The sequence below is a fragment of the Wickerhamiella sorbophila genome (assembly GCF_002251995.1).
Source record: "Wickerhamiella sorbophila strain DS02 chromosome Unknown contig1, whole genome shotgun sequence".
NCBI classification, from domain to species: domain Eukaryota; kingdom Fungi; phylum Ascomycota; class Dipodascomycetes; order Dipodascales; family Trichomonascaceae; genus Wickerhamiella; species Wickerhamiella sorbophila.
The window spans coordinates 64942-80520 of record NW_020193984.1 but is presented as its reverse complement, the minus strand read 5'-3'; the positions used below and the strand labels follow the sequence as shown (position 1 = coordinate 80520).

Sequence of the window (15579 nt, the reverse complement as noted above, 5' to 3'; positions counted from 1 at the left end):
TACTCAGCATCTATACTACATTAAAACCGACGACGTTTGGGAAGGCGGGACTTGGGTTTGGCAATACGCTTATTCTTTGCCGGCTTTGTTTGCTCGTCATCGGATTCGTCGTCAAGTTCGTCCTGAGCCCGCTTACCGCGCTTGTACTTGAGCTTACCGCGCTGTGTGCGAACAGGTCCGCTACGAACAGCATCGACATAAGCAGAAATAGCAGACTTGGCGCTAAGTGCATCACCGTCATCTTCATCTTGAATGATGATTTTACCATCCTTTTCTTTAAGATGGTGTTTAAGCTGCTTTTTGGGAGCATTCAGCTGGGGTTTGGAAGATGAAATATGGCTCATGGCACCCTGATCTAAAAGATCCAAAGGCTCATCAGTGGTGACAATGTACTGCTGATTACCTTTCTTTCTAGACTGCCTGGTATCAGCGGATTTGCGAGATGGCTTCTGATCTTCTTCTGCTTCCTCGGAGTCCTCGGAGGAGCCATAGAGCGCTTCATCAAGCTCATCGTCGAATTTTCTTCCGCGGCCATTGCTATGGCTACCCTCAGTCGTCTTTTTCCGTTTTGCCCGTTCTTTACTCTTGTTGACGTTTTGAAGTAGTTTCATGTCCGCTTCAGGGAAATGCTGGGCTAGCGTGTCATAGGGGAATCGGCGAATAAGACGCTCAATAATGTGTCTGACCTTGGCCTTGAAATGATTTTTATGGTCCTTGCTCCAACCAAGAAGGCTCTCGAGAAGCTCACTGAGACGAGGTTCCAGGGCTTCTGTGGGCAGGACAAGAATCGATACCTTAACAAAGCCCAGAACTGACTTCACAATTTCACGATTTGGTGAAGTCAAGAATGTCCAAACGGTTTCAACAACTTCTAAAGCTTGCTCTTCATCCAATTCATCTTTGAACTCGTAAAATAGGTAGGCAAGAGCAGTAATGCTAGCCGAGATCATATAAGGTGTTGACCCCAAGAGGCCTGCCATCACCATAGTAAAGTATTCACCCAAGTTGGCGGCCACCTCTTCATCATCATCCAGGTCTGCGATCTTGCCGTGGTCGATAACACCACCCTCGGCCATTTTTTGGCCCATAACAATCAGCAACTCAAAACTGGCCTCTCTGGTTTTTTCGTTTACATCTTTTGTGGCAAGAATCACCTCGGATAAAACAGTGGGAATGAAGTGCAGGTCGCTCTTGGGAAGAGCTTGAACAACTAACAGCAAAGCTTGAAGACGTGTCCGTCGAGCAGCTGGCTGAACTAGCGGCGCAAGCTCAATCATAAACTCAGAAACCGCACCAAGATTAGGGATCTGTCCCTCATGAGCGTCGACAAAACGAGTGAAAGTACGGAACGCCTTCTTCTGCAGCAGAGGTGCATTAGACTTTTTGGAGACAGTCATGAATATGTTGAAAAAGGCTTGCTGGGACTCCTTAGCAAGATACGGCGCCATGGCGATAATAACGTCCATCATAGTAAGCGCAAGCTCGCTGTCGCCAGTCTTGGTGTCCAAGTTTTCAGCCAAAATGCTGGACACCATGTTGAACATTTCCTTGAGCGCTTCGCCATCAATAACCGCAAGATACACATTGATTGTGTCCAGGAGATAACCGCGAGAATCGTGGCTGGTCTTGGTGAATACGTTCAAAATGACCTTGAGGATATCAACACCAAAGTTCTCAGCGACGTAATCTAAGCTCTGCTTGGCATCCTTAAGAGAGAACTGAGCGAGCAGCAGTGGGTCTTGGATAGCACCTTGTGAATAAACGAGATTAGATTCAACCAACAACTTAAGACCTTGACAAATTGCCGGTCGGTATTCGGGAGATTCGTAAAGAAGAGACATGAGTTTGCCAACAAACTCTTTTGTCAAGGCTTTAGTGGTGTCTTTGGGTAAATCGCAATAACGAGGCAGAAGATTCCAGATCTGATTACGAACAGTCGAGATAATTTTGGCGTTCCTCGCATTTTGCATACTCTGTGCTGCTTCACCGAGCTCTTCGGCCAGAGGGACAAAGTAGACGATGAAATGCTGCAAATGAGCATGTTGGGTATTATCACGCAGAAGAGGCAGCATCCACGCTCTGCCAGCACCACCGTGATCCGAAACTGAAAGTTGAAGGGGAACAAGCTCAATAACTCTTTCGGGGCCAAGAGCCCGAATAGCCGCGGCAATAACTGAGTCTGTAGCATCACGGGCAGCTGAAAGTCGCTCATCATTTCTCAAAGCACCGATGACCTTGATTGCATCATCAGCGGGCGCTCTCCATTGTGCAGAATCTAAGAAAGCCACGAAAACCTCGCATACCTGGGCCCAAGCAAGCTGGTACTTGACTTGCAGAAGGCCGAACAGCTGGGTAGCAAGGTTTTTGAGAACCTTACTCGATCTGTTTACATTTAAAACGGCCTCAGGGGTCAAAGTGAGTGTGATTGCAGCAACCAAACATTGGCAAGCTGATTCAATTACCTCGGGAACGACGGATGTAAGGTAATCTTTAACGCGGGTAAAGAGGTCAGGGAGTGCCTCGAGAGCAGCTTCATTGTCAACAGCAGCATATGATCCGTAGGCTTGAGCCAAAACAGCGAACCATGCCGGTGTAAGTTGCTTGTCTGTTGTAGCAGGAGAAAGCTCGTTCAAAGAAGAAAGAATGGCCTGAACCTTAGAAGCTTCAACGGCTTCAGAGTCAAGGGAAGCAAACAAAGCATCAAAGACGTCCAGAGCAGCTACCACAACATACTGATCGTTTGTGCGGGCGCAACGCAAAAGAGCTTCGCATAACGGCGAAACCCTTGAAGATGGCCATTGGCTTTGTACGATGGATTTGATCAGTTGCAAACAATGCACTGTTTCAGCTGTCTCCTCAGCATCTTGTACGGCTTTCATTGCGGTTGCAGCAGCCAAAAGAGTTGCAGGATGTTCTGACTTTCCAGCAGGGGGGTTTTTCAAGATGTTACACACAGCTTCGACCGCCCGCTTGCGGATTTTGGGCCGAGAGTCTTGAGCCAGAGCAAGAATACCGGTCATTACTCGCATAGGACCAATCTCAGATGCACTAGCATGCCATGAACCAAGATCTTGGGCGATCAATGCAGACTCCAGGACACCGATGCAAGAGCGAACCGAGGCAGCATCTGCTTCAGGGTCTGCAAGATAAGGCGCCAGTTTTGAAACCAGCACATCAAGTTTTGAGCTCATGAGACCTGGGGAAACATGAGGAGAAATAATAGCGAGCAAATAAAGCGCTGATGAGAGTACACTGGTTTGATCGAGCAGCGAGATCAACGATGCAAAGTATGCAGCTGGCGTGAGGCTAGTGCCATCATCGAGAAGAGCCGACTCCACAGCATTGAGCAAGCCAGCTTGCTTAATCTGTGCTGGGATTTTACTCGAAGAGAGTACTCGCACTTTGGCAAGTGATTCCTCTAGCGACATGAGTAAAAAAAAAAATTGATCTGCTGACTGTTCAGGCTTTCCTGGTGCGTAGTGCTTTTTCATGACCAAATTACTAAACTTCGCAGAGGGGTGTTGAGGCTTTTGTGCAAGCGGCGTGTTTTATGCAGCCAGATGGTTGTAAGAGATGTGTTAAGACTGGTTGTAATGGATACAAGAAAGTATCTAGCTGTCATTGACTTTGGAAAATCGGTTTATAGTAGGGAAGTGAGATTATGTTACAGGGCGAATAATTCCCACCCGTCGGAAAACATATTCCTGTTGTAGACTTTGAAGTGCAGAATAAAACCATGAATATATAATGACGTTCAATATTATCTTGTCAGAGGCGTTATAAATGTCAAGCTGGTTTGTCGCACTGATGGTAACTTGTCATTTACTGGATGTGTCTGAGAAGCTGACCGCGCCTTGACTCTGCTCATCCAGTTGGATAGTTATAGTCGCAATTTAAGAAACTTTCTCCCCGTATTGTTATAAACTACCGTTCTATCATCAACATTTGAACTCCTAGGATACTTTCTCAAAAGCATTGGAGAAGGTACTTTTGATATAATACAATTCGAGTATGCTGGAAGTACTGATATTTAGGCCATTGGCTCATTTTGATACAGCTTGATAAACAATTTCCGCAGCTCATCTAGTATAAGTGTAATTAAACAACTTGACGTGTCGTTCAAATTTACCTTGATCTGAAAATCATCCTTAACCTGCCATCTTTGGAGTGAACTTCTCTATAAGTCTGATATCATGATAACAAGCTTTACGAAGCAATTGAAGAGTTTACGAGTGTTACAATCGGATGAAGGAAGGCTTTAGTAAATGGGCTTCTCTTCTAGTTGAGGGCAACAACATGGCATGCCAACTTCAACGTTTATAGCCTCACTGTTAATCCACCTAATTATTTTTTATTTCCGGTACATTGATCTGATATGGAGTGATCCCGGTACAACACAGCCAAGAACGATGCAACATACCCTGCAGCCATCTCCTGCAGAATTTGGTTTTGAAAGAGCATTATGCGCATAGATAAAAGTACTTCTGCAGTAACAAACCGAATAAAGCACATGATTTATTATCCAATATTTTTGTACACTTTCTTTGGAAGTACCAAATCACGTATAGCTTTGATGTGTCCAAGTTTGGAAGACCCGCCGGGATTGGGCAGTTATTCGTTGCCTAGAGCCAAACCAGCACTCTATATCAGCCTGAACTTCATGTTCAAAATTCAGGTGTCGCTCGGGCACGCAACATCAACTCTTTCCCCAACTGAATGTCACAGTCAGTGACAGACAACTGGTTCAAAAGTTTGTCTGATCTCCAGCCTGCAGTAAATGTCCACTACTACTTTCTATTTACCTATCATGGACCCCAGGTATCGATCCAATTGACATCTAGAAACGATTTCTATAGATCCAAAAACTTGAATATTATACTGGCCTTCCTTGCAAAAAGTGCTTTTGAGTCGGCTTTTGTAACAAAATATCATCGTCGCTAATTAAGTTTTGTTCGCCAAATATTGTGCCATAGTTTGGTTGTGTTCTTTTTCGCAATATGTTCACTTTGGCCATTTGTTTAAAAAAAACTTTATTTCTGAGGTGAATACTATGTAAATGAAAATTTCTTGAACCGGAGTGCAACTGCCTGCACCCACTAAACGTCGATTCCCTTTCTCCCACTACACAAATATCGCCTTTGAAGTACTGACAGGGCTACCTGAAATGAACCATTTTCCAAAGGTATTACATGCAATTTTTATCAGTGTCGGCCACTTTTAGAATCCGAAATGTAGATCAACCACCGGGCCGGTCTGTCGATCGACTTTATGAAATTCTAACTTCTTCGCGATTTGGTGCTTGGCCTTCACCTCTTTATCTTTGTTCCTCTACGTATACAAATCCCTGTAAATATTTCAGTTCTGTTTCTTCTAGGTCTCACCTGCTTTATCGAATCTCAAACACCTAGGGTACCTCTTTAAGCTTCTCATGTGCTGAATTCGATGTGATGGGGCAAGGGTATCATGACTGTAAAAATAGCACAGCTTGATTGTGAATGTGGCGCCCCATTCTTTGCATCGAGCGCGGAAATTAGTTATAGAAGTTATAGAGTTTTTTAACAATGAGCTTAGGATCATTTCAATACTGCAGTCCGCTGCATTCTCAAGATGCTAGTTTCATCCACCATCATTCCTGGGGCGCTTACGCGTCAGCTCTTGTCATCTGTAACTCAAAGCAATGGGACTGTTCAGTAAAAAAAAGAAGGATGAGGATGAGGAGCGCCATCATACGACGCACGAAGATGCCAAGGCGTTACATCCACAAATCCATGATCCCATTTTGACGGCAATTCAGGAACAGCAACCCTACGAGGTTGGTAGCTCTGATCCTACACAGTCAGTTTCCCCCTCAGGAGCTCTCCGAGACGTTTTCGGGCACCAAATTACGAACCCTGATATTTCGAACCCGGCAAGGTCCCGTGAGGAACGGCCCTTAGATACTATTAGGTCCTTCGAATACTCTGCAACTGGTGATGAGAGCTTGCGTGAAATGCAGGAAACCCCGCGCCTCGGGTTCCGTCCTCGCGAACAGTTTTCCTCGATGCCTCGCTTTGATACTAATCCCTATGCGCAGGACGAAAACATCATCAGTTTTGGCGACCCAAGTGCCGCTGAAGTTGAGAACGAGCGTAAGAATGTGTACTATCCTCCGACCCCTCAGTCAACAACCGTGGCGAAGCAGAAGAAGAAGAAAGGACTATTTCGTCGCAACAAGGGTGACGACGATAACTAGTTTATTTGTTAAAACGAACTACATTCGTGTGGCCTAATTTTTTTTTAAACCAAATCCAAGATGAAGTATAACTAAGAAAAATACATTATGCTATATATACATTGCAGTCTGCTAAGACGACGTTAAAGCAGACTTGGCGGGTTCGTTTGGATCAAGAGCTTTCAGCACTGCCTGGTAGCAAACGAGCATGACACTGCTTTGGATTGAGGTCCAAACCAAACGGGGCCCGACGCCGCTGAAAACACGCAGCACTCCTTCTTTTTGAGCTATGAAACGTAGACCCTGAACTGTACCGTGAATTTTCCCGTCAGTTTGGGTTTGGATGCGGGTTTTGATAACATCCAAGGGGGTGGTTATAACACCGGCCAAGCCGCCCGCAGCACCGCCGGTTGCCAATTCCAACCCAAGGCTGATATCAGAAGAGCCAGAGTATGTTTGTGCAGAAGCTCTAAATTTTTCATAGAATGCGAATTGTAACGCACTGAACGGCAAGTCTCGTATGAGGGTAGCCTTGTAGCCATAAAAAAACGTAGAGAGGCCTTCAGTTCGGGCGATTGTTCTGCATGCATGAGACAATCCACGGTAGTTGTAGCCGGATTTGAAATATGGATTGTTGTAAGGTCCTTGGAGCTGTAGTCTAGTCTTCAGGACTTCCGAAGGGACATAGACGACGCTTGAAACCAGGTCACCCAGGAATCCAGCCCCCAAGTGCACCACGGTCTCGTCTACTCCGCCATGGGGCTTGAAATATCTTTTGGTTGTCTCGTATACGCCAAAAAACATCATGGTAGAAGGGAACGAGCCTAACAAAGCAGCGGAGTAGCCCCGGTAAACGCCACGTATAAGGCCTTCTTCGCGCAAAATTGACGCTGTTGTGCTAGCCATAGTCCGGTACTTGAGCACGCCGGGTGCACCTTGTTGTCGGGTTTTGATGGTATCCAGTGGGTACATGACGGTGTCGCCCATGGCTCCACCAATACCACCTGCGAAGAGTACACTCATCATACTGGCCTCATTCTGCTGTATGTTGGTCTGCCCGCGATTTTTGTGTTCTGTCCGAGTACTTTCGACGCAGATAGCGGTCTCGGGCATTATAAAAAATGCTTATTGACGCTGAAAATTTCAGCTGACGAATGCTAGCTTGTCTACTACCCAAACGGCCGTCGGTTCGGGCGAGTGGGTGTTAGCCCTGGGGGTGTAAGATATACTACGTAAGCACAGTAGTTTCGCACTGGCTTGGCGAGGCTCGTAAGCCGACGGAGTTGTGCTCGCTTAGGCTGTAGGGCGTGAGGAATGGGCCGCTTGTACAACCTCGACGATTTGCCAAGAACCTTGTGTTTAGAAAGGGATGTGGTCAAGGGTAGTGCGATAGTAACCTTTGTTGCACCTTTAAAGACAAAATCAAGCGACTGCATATTTTTGTGAAAGGTTCAACTTATGTATAGCAAAAACATTGGTGGCCGAGCACAGCAAGATCAATTTTTAGATTCGTCATTCACATGCTCGTTTAGCGTAATCTAGTAGTTACCGTCGCAAACCCTTGCATGAGCCTGCAGCCGCACTAGCGCCTTCTTCCCACATTGTGAAACTCTGCACCAGAAAGAAATTGCGGGGCAGGATCAGAAAAAGAACTCGAAGCCAGACACGACCTCTGAGGAGTCTGTGCAGATCGATATGATTAGCACTGTAAGGCATTTCATGGGCGCACTATCTTTTGATTGTACGGCGATGTAATTCGGGAATTTAGAACCTCAAGGGATGGTTGCAGCTTATGGCTGGTAGGGTGTTCGGTGCGTACCCCGTCTTCGTTTGGAATGGGAAGGAGCATCAAGGAATTGCTGGGTAATGTAACGTATCTAGGCAGGAGGTGCAGGCCTAGACAATATACAGCACGGCGAGCTTACAACGATAATCGGCGAATATCTCGCAATGTCTTGTGTTTTGTGTGTTTTTATGTAGTTGTTTTTTCTTTTATCAAAGGCCGATTTTGCTGTCAACGCTTGCTAATACTATCTAGTTGTCATTATCTTACTTGCTACACATCGATTATACGGCAAAAAGTTTCACACTTTCGCCAAATTCTGTAATTGGTAGTCCTCGAACAAGGTTTGACCAGGGCTTTTTCCCCCATGGCTTTAAAGTGATAATGCAGCACTGGCCCCTCAGACCGACCTTGTACACAATTGAGTTTTATCTACATTTTTATATCTTGCACTCCAGCAACTTACATATCTACCTAAGCGTCTCAAATCAGCTAGGCGACTACACTTTGGATACTAGCCCGATGCTTGCAGAATCACCTGATGGTCACTTGCAGCATGGTCAGCTAGGCAACCATGCAGGTGTGGAAAGTGCCCGACCAACCTAAAAAAAACGCACACTTATATAGCAATGTAGACGATCAGAACGCACACGAACTCATAGCACATATATTTTAAGTCCTATTTTTAATTCGGGCGAACTATAGCTTGCAGGATAGCTAACTAGGGGCTTTTTTCATTCCTGGTGAAAACACGATAGTCCACCCATCTGACGCATAGCGCAAAAAAGAAAGCCCAAAGATGACAGAGTGCTTGCAGCCGCAGCCAAGTATTCAAAGTAGGCCACTGCGGCGCTTGTATATTAAGTGAGCGTTAAATGAAACGTCGGCTTAAAAGGTGCCCCTGGACTCAGGACGAAAAAAAAGCGGTTGATTTTGGTCAGCTATTTCGTATTAGGAATAAATTGTCCCTACCTTGACAGAAATGACTCCAGGGGCTCTATACGTGGATAGTATTTTCGAAGATAAATCGCAAAACCACAATGCGTTTTTAAATCCATCTGCCGGACAGCCTGGGCTCCAGCCTAGCTCTTTTTCGACGGCATTGTATTCTCAGTTCGCTCCTCGCCCCTCTGGCATTTCTGGTTTGAAGTCCTCGCGGCCCCATTCTCTCGAAAGAGTGTTACCTGGTCTTGCTCTCAGTGGTAATTCCAAGTTTTCGACTTGTGACACAACAAAACCACCGTTATCACCGCCCGGTCCAAGTGCGTCACTTTGGGGAGCGGCAACGCCCGCAGAAAGAGTTGACTGGCCCACTGAAAGACCGATAGATCGCACGCCTATCAGCAAAGCACAAGCAATCACTGGCAAACCAGTCAGGCCTCCTATTGTCAAAGTCATCACCCCTCCGCACGGTGTGACACCGATCCAGAAAAGCAGCGCTCCAACTCTTCGCTACCGGCAGCCACCCAAGTCAGATTTCGCGTTGTGGGTAGGCAATTTACCGCCCCAGCCGAGTCTGAATGAGCTGTGCAAAGTGTTTGCGTCGCCAGATATTCTTTCGGTGTATCTGATCCAGCGCACAGGGTGCGCGTTTGTAAACTTCCGGTCAAAAGAAGGTCTGGACGAAGCAGTTGAGGAGTTCAACAAGAATGGTGGATGTATTCGTGACCACAAGCTTTTGATCAAGGCCCAGCATGGAGAGTCGAACGAGCAAGCTGGCTCGACGCCTGCGAGCGCCGAAGCTCCCACCCCACCGCTGGGCGGAGCAGGCTCGCCAAATCGGTACTTTGTTTGCAAGTCGTTGTCTGTGAATGATCTTGAAACGGCTCGCAAGACATCTCTGTGGTCCACTCAGCTGCACAACGCTGAGCGATTCAATGAGGCGTTCCGCACCGCCGAAAACGTTTACTTCATTTTCAGTGCCAACCGCACGTCGTCATATTTTGGATACGCGCGGATGGAGTCTGAAATACCCGAGGAAGAAGTGCTGCCCCCGCCAGCTTCCACGGAGGAGCCAGTCGAGACGGCCATGCAGATCGAATTTACCAAGCCTATCTATGACCCATTGACAGGAAAAGAGATCTGTCCTGCCGGCGAAATTGTTGAGGATACTAGGCGAGCTTGCCTTTTTTGGCAAGTTCTGGATTGCCCGAAGGAAGAGGTTGAACAAGAAAGGTGGACGGCTCCCTGTAAGATACGATGGCTATCTGGTGGCTCGCCCTTGTCGTTCTCCCACACTAAGCATCTGCGTAATCCACTCAATGCCAACAAGCCAGTGAAGATTGCCCGCGACGGTACAGAAATCGAGCCTAGCGTCGGCGAACAACTGTGCTCACTTTTTAGTTGAATGCTATGGACACCCGGACATTGCTGTTTTACTTTTATTTATGATTGACGTTCAATAAACCTTCAGTAACTGGTTTTAACATATTATTTCTTTATTCATCTCGGAGTGTAATCGCTCAACGACCGAGGTATTCTTGGTCTGGGGCGTGGGCGCAGGTTAGGGCCGTGCCTTGCGTCGCTCGACGTCTGTGGGGGTGTGTACAACGACGCGGGCTTGTGGGGATCCCCCAACTCGTGCTCCTATATTCACTCATACCGTCACTGAGGTCTCGAAGCTTTTAAAAACCCAAGCATTTGCGGTTTTTGAATGAATTCCATGGTACTTTCCTGGGCATACTATACATGTCCATAAACGGCCAACCTGCATACCAATCAAAGTGGCGAAAGCGTAAGCAGTTGCTGGTACGTGAAGACGCTGTAGACGAGAAAACATTTCGAGTCGTGCACTTGGAGGCCTTAAAGCGGAGCATAGTTTTATAAACCGTCTTGACTATAGAAGCACTTGTTTTTTCTACGTGGCTTGGGCTAGTAACGATAGTAAACAACCCCTTTTGGCATTCACATGCTGGTTCAACCAACGCCGGAGTAATTACTTAAGTGTGGGGAATAAGGCAGTGCAGGTGAAATCATAAATATCGTAATTGGCCGGAATCGTAACCGACATCATAAACTAAGATCTCTACAATGTGGTTGATAGTTGGTCTGATTGTCTCGTTTGTGCTCTTCTATGACCTGAGTTTGAAGCTGGTCTATTTGTTCAAGGCCAAGAGAGCTGGTGTGCGACCAGTGGCCATGTACGTGAATTGGCCGTTTGGAATTAGAAACCTCTACATGTTCCTAAAGTCAACAAAGAATCGCAACGCATTGGAGCAAACGGTTATTACCATGCGTAAGAAGAAGGAGCGCACGTTTGCTATGGAGATTTTGGGTATGATGAACGTTGTAACCCGAGATCCAGAGAATGTCAAGGCGGTGTTGGCAACCAACTTCAAATCTTTCGATCTTGGACTGAGAGAAGCTCAACTCAGCTACTTCTTGGGCAGTGGTATTTTCACATTGTCCAGTCACGGATGGAAACACTCTCGCAATCTTTTGCGGCCGCAATTCTCTCGCGAGCAGGTTGCTCAGATCGAATCGCTGCGTCGTCATGCAACCAGTTTGGAGAAGATTTTGGACAAGGGCGAGTTCGTAAACATTCAGCACCTATTCCATCAGCTCACAATGGATACTGCGACAGAGTTCCTGTTTGGTGAGAGTGTTGATTCCCTTGACAACTCCCAGAGAGTTGTTAACGGCGTATCTGCTGCGGAGTTTGTCGAGGCTTACACGCTTTGTTTGCGTTGGTCGCTTATCCGCATTCAGTTTGGACCTCTTTATAGGCTCATCACTTCTAGCGAGTTCCGCAAGGCTATTGCTCGAGCCCGTCGCTTTGTCGAGTACTTTGTCCAGCAGGCCTTGGATCGTCCAATTGACAAGGACGAGTCCTCTTATGTTTTCACCCACGAGCTTGCCAAAGTAACACGTGACCCTGTTGTGATTCGTGATCAGGCATTCAATGTTTTGCTTGCTGGGCGTGACACCACAGCGTCTCTGCTCTCCTACACTCTGTGGCATTTATCCCACAACCCCGAGATCTATGCCAAGCTTCGTGAGGCCGTGAAGAACCAATTTGGAGAAGAAAGCACCGAAGAAGTCACATTTGAGGGCTTGAAGCGCTGCAAGTACCTGCTGAATGTCATCAACGAAACTCTCCGAATTAACCCCACTGTGCCTCGTAACACCCGCACTGCTACTCGAGACACAACTCTTCCTCGTGGTGGTGGCCCTAACGGTGACGAGCCTGTTTTTATCCCCAAGGGAATGCCTGTGGTCTACTCTGTCTATGAAATCCACCGCCAGCCTGAACTGTGGGGCCCTGATGTCGAGGAGTTCCGTCCCGAGCGTTGGGATACCCATAGTTCGCACGGTTGGGAATATCTGCCTTTCAATGGCGGGCCCCGTATCTGTTTGGGCCAGCAGTTTGCTTTGACCGAGGCTTCGTTCACCGTCATGCGTATTGCTCAGAAGTACGAGCGTCTCGAGCTTCTGGACGCCACTGCTCCTTTGGTCAACGATGTGAGCTTGACTTCTATGATCGACGGAGGTTTTATGCTCAAATTCCACCCTTCAAAAGTCTATCAGTAAACTATGTATTCAAGAACTAAAGAATTATTTGCTAGAATCGGGTTCTACCATGTACAAGTTAGCATATCTGACTGAAGCTATATTGGTGTGAGCTGTTAAAGATACTTTTCGCTCTTAAGTTTGTAAATATGGGCATCGCGTAGCCAACGGCGGTAACCGGAGAGGGAGTCGATTTTCTCACCGTAGTAGTCGGTAATTGGGTTGGTGTAGCTCTGCTTAGCGGGGTCGGGGCGGTTACGTTTGATGTGCTGCAAAAACGTAGTGTCCTTTACGGCGAAATCCGCCGCACGCTTGCCCAAAGATTGGCGGAACATAAAGTTACCTACACCGGGGCCAGCAAGGTATCCCAAAACACCAGCAAACACAATACAGGCGCCGTAGACAAAAATTGCGTCCACACCAAACAGCTTCTCTGTCATATCAATTTCAATATTTGCAAAGTAAGTCCAGGCGATGCCAACGCCAGCAAAAGTGGTCCCCACCGAGCAGATCTGGCCAAGACGTCGTCGGCGGGATCGCATAGCAAAGAACTCGTTCCAAGTAAGGCTCGAGCTATTAAGGCGTGCGCTAGTAGAGGCAAAGCTTCTCGTAGGAGCTGCCAAACGAAGACCAACCATAGGACGGATTCCGAACATTGTTAAAGTGGTGAGATCTGCTGAGGTAAGAGAGGGTTTTTAGGACATCTGGCTGAGGTCCCATTACTAAGTGTAACTAAGAGTATTATTAACCATTAAGTGAGATTGACTGAAGGCCATATTTGTAAGACAAAAAAAAAATAGGCTTGTCGTCCGTATCATGGGTAAAGCGAAGAGTAGAGCGGCAACTAAATATACTCCACAGGAGCTAAGAGCAGCTAGCAACCGAGTGATGCGCTCACTAAACACAGTGAACAAGCAGGCCATGAAAAACACAGGATTCAAACCTCAGATCACCAACTCTTTAGGTAAAGAGCGGAGCATTTCCAAGTCTTCGGTGCGACGCCAAAACCGCAAGCAAAAGTCTAATCTGGCAGGCAAATCAATGGACTCATTACTAGAAGTTCTGCCAGAGACCGAGGATCAGCCGCAAATTGGCGTAGATAAAAAGAAAGTTCTCAACCCTCACAAAATGAAATCCAACCAACGGCTGGCCCAGGTGGAAAGTAAACGGTTCACAAAGGTTGTGGGCACCTCAATGGCGGAGATTCGCAGAAAGTTGCTCGAGCAGAAGGATGAGATCAAATAAGAAACAAGTTATGCCAAGCTATGCTACTATAAATTAGAAAAAACCCCGATGATTCGACAATCGTGAGCTCCTTTACTCCCGAATGCGGTTAGGTAACTCGCTGATGGGCAGGCCATTGTTGATGATATCATAAATAGTAACCATAAGAGGGAACTCCTCCAAGCGGTTCTGCTTGGTCAAGAGCTCGTAAACCTCCTCGGCAGTCACCAGGCCCTGTGCAGACTGGCCATTGAGCAGATCTGCCTCGATCTGCTTGATTGACTTGCCGCTTCTGGCGAACTCACGACCGACCTTGAGGTTACGGCCGCCGGCACAAGAGGTGATCAAGTCGGCAACACCAGCACTGGTGGTCGAAATGGTCTCAGGGCGGAAGGAAGGGAAGTAGTCGGCGGCGAATTGAGACATTTCGATCAAGCCACGACGCATAACCGCAGCTTTGGCGTTGTCACCCCAGCCGGCACCTTCGACAAGTCCAGCACCCAGAGCGATGACATTCTTGAGGGCACCACCAATGGAGACACCAGCGGTGTCGTCGCTCATTTGCACGTGGAAGTAGGGACGCTGGAACAGCTCCTTCATCAAAGGAGCGTCGGGCTCGCCCTGCTCGTAGTTGGGGGCGACCGGAAAAGCGACCGTGGTCTCGGAGAACTTCTCACGAGCGACTTCGCTGGCAATGTTGGCACCAGACAAAACGCCGCAATGTAAGCCCAAGTGCTGGTGAATGAAGTCTGAAAGCAGCTTGGGGCCGTTGGGAGTGACATCAATACCCTTGAGACAAGAGATGGCGACCTTCTTGGAATAGTCAATGCCCTTAAGCTGGTCGGCAACAGACTTGAGGAACTGATGAGGAATGTTGATAACGATGATATCGGCATTCTTGGCAACGTTTTGCAAGTTGGGGTCGGCAACCAGATTTGTGGGAAGAGTGACCTGTGGGAGGTAGCGAACGTTCTCATGCTCGCTGTTGATGATCTCAGTCAAATTGCGGCCGTGGACGCTCTCTTCGCGGACCCACATGCGAACTTCACGCTCGAAGAATTGACCCTTCTCCGCGGCGTTCTCAGCAACAAGTTTGGCCACAGCTGTACCCCAATTACCAGAGCCCACGACAGCAATGCGGAACTTCTTCTTGTAAGAAGACTCAGACGCGCTAGAGGTGAGATTGCGCTGGATTTGTTGGAGACGACGGACAGCAGTAGTAGAAGCCATTTTTCAGAATGTGTATGTGTAAATGGACAATGAATCAGAAGGGGCCCGAATTGGTCACTTTATAAATGTGTCTTTTTTCACTACGGGTAGGGCTAGGGAATCTACGTCATTCCGGTTTCCAGGCCAATAACGAGCATGACGGGCCCAATAGTTGGTTGAACTGATTTATTCTAGGCTCACCGGGCATCAGAATTACGGGAAATTACAAGCGGGAAGCGTGCTCAATCTGTCCTGTGTAAATAAGTGCTATAGAGTGGGTAGCAACTTTTTTCGCCTTGTTGGGAGAGCTTTGCACTGCGACGCCTCGGCCAAGTGGGATTTTGTCTGTGTGCTTCCATGTGCGCCGATCTCGTCAATTTGATAAGCCCGCCCTAACCCATACCAGACTATTTTTCATCTGGGCAAGGGCAGCAAAGGCGACCACATGCAGGTATTCGTGCAGAATAATAAGAATAATGGTGGTTTTTCCGTTGATGTATACTTTGCTTCTCAAAGATTACTGGATTACAACTATCTAGGCTGAGGCGGGTTTGGTGGGGTGGCAATTCGGTCTCTGATCCGGCCTTATCGAAATTCCCACCGTTGGAACTTACACCGATGACAGTTTCGCATAATAATGTAT

At 47.3% G+C, this 15579-nt stretch overlaps 8 protein-coding genes across 8 annotated transcripts; 4 read left to right on the top strand and 4 right to left on the bottom strand.

Annotated features, from left to right (window-relative positions):
* Positions 1 to 20: 20 nt before the first annotated feature.
* Positions 21 to 3428, bottom strand: B9G98_00057 (Ribosomal RNA-processing protein 12; the record flags this gene model as incomplete). The annotated part of the gene is made up of 1 exon (XM_024806615.1): positions 21 to 3428. One exon carries the CDS (start codon positions 3426 to 3428, stop codon positions 21 to 23), a length of 3408 nt encoding a protein of 1135 aa, XP_024662383.1.
* Positions 3429 to 5677: 2249 nt separating this feature from the next.
* On the top strand, positions 5678 to 6232 carry B9G98_00056 (hypothetical protein; the record flags this gene model as incomplete). Its single annotated transcript, XM_024806614.1, has 1 exon — positions 5678 to 6232. One exon carries the CDS (start codon positions 5678 to 5680, stop codon positions 6230 to 6232), a length of 555 nt encoding a protein of 184 aa, XP_024662382.1.
* Positions 6233 to 6343: 111 nt separating this feature from the next.
* On the bottom strand, positions 6344 to 7324 carry B9G98_00055 (hypothetical protein; the record flags this gene model as incomplete). The annotated part of the gene is made up of 1 exon (XM_024806613.1): positions 6344 to 7324. One exon carries the CDS (start codon positions 7322 to 7324, stop codon positions 6344 to 6346), a length of 981 nt encoding a protein of 326 aa, XP_024662381.1.
* Positions 7325 to 8976: 1652 nt separating this feature from the next.
* On the top strand, positions 8977 to 10341 carry B9G98_00054 (hypothetical protein; the record flags this gene model as incomplete). Its single annotated transcript, XM_024806612.1, has 1 exon — positions 8977 to 10341. One exon carries the CDS (start codon positions 8977 to 8979, stop codon positions 10339 to 10341), a length of 1365 nt encoding a protein of 454 aa, XP_024662380.1.
* Positions 10342 to 11024: 683 nt separating this feature from the next.
* B9G98_00053 (hypothetical protein) lies at positions 11025 to 12524 on the top strand (the record flags this gene model as incomplete). Its single annotated transcript, XM_024806611.1, has 1 exon — positions 11025 to 12524. The coding sequence occupies one exon, from the start codon at positions 11025 to 11027 to the stop codon at positions 12522 to 12524; it is 1500 nt and encodes a 499-aa protein (XP_024662379.1).
* Positions 12525 to 12619: 95 nt separating this feature from the next.
* B9G98_00052 (Presequence translocated-associated motor subunit PAM17, mitochondrial) lies at positions 12620 to 13159 on the bottom strand (the record flags this gene model as incomplete). Its single annotated transcript, XM_024806610.1, has 1 exon — positions 12620 to 13159. One exon carries the CDS (start codon positions 13157 to 13159, stop codon positions 12620 to 12622), a length of 540 nt encoding a protein of 179 aa, XP_024662378.1.
* A 160-nt stretch (positions 13160 to 13319) lies between these two features.
* Positions 13320 to 13748, top strand: B9G98_00051 (hypothetical protein; the record flags this gene model as incomplete). The annotated part of the gene is made up of 1 exon (XM_024806609.1): positions 13320 to 13748. One exon carries the CDS (start codon positions 13320 to 13322, stop codon positions 13746 to 13748), a length of 429 nt encoding a protein of 142 aa, XP_024662377.1.
* A 72-nt stretch (positions 13749 to 13820) lies between these two features.
* On the bottom strand, positions 13821 to 14957 carry B9G98_00050 (Glycerol-3-phosphate dehydrogenase [NAD(+)] 1; the record flags this gene model as incomplete). The annotated part of the gene is made up of 1 exon (XM_024806608.1): positions 13821 to 14957. The coding sequence occupies one exon, from the start codon at positions 14955 to 14957 to the stop codon at positions 13821 to 13823; it is 1137 nt and encodes a 378-aa protein (XP_024662376.1).
* Between the last annotated feature and the right edge of the window lie 622 nt (positions 14958 to 15579).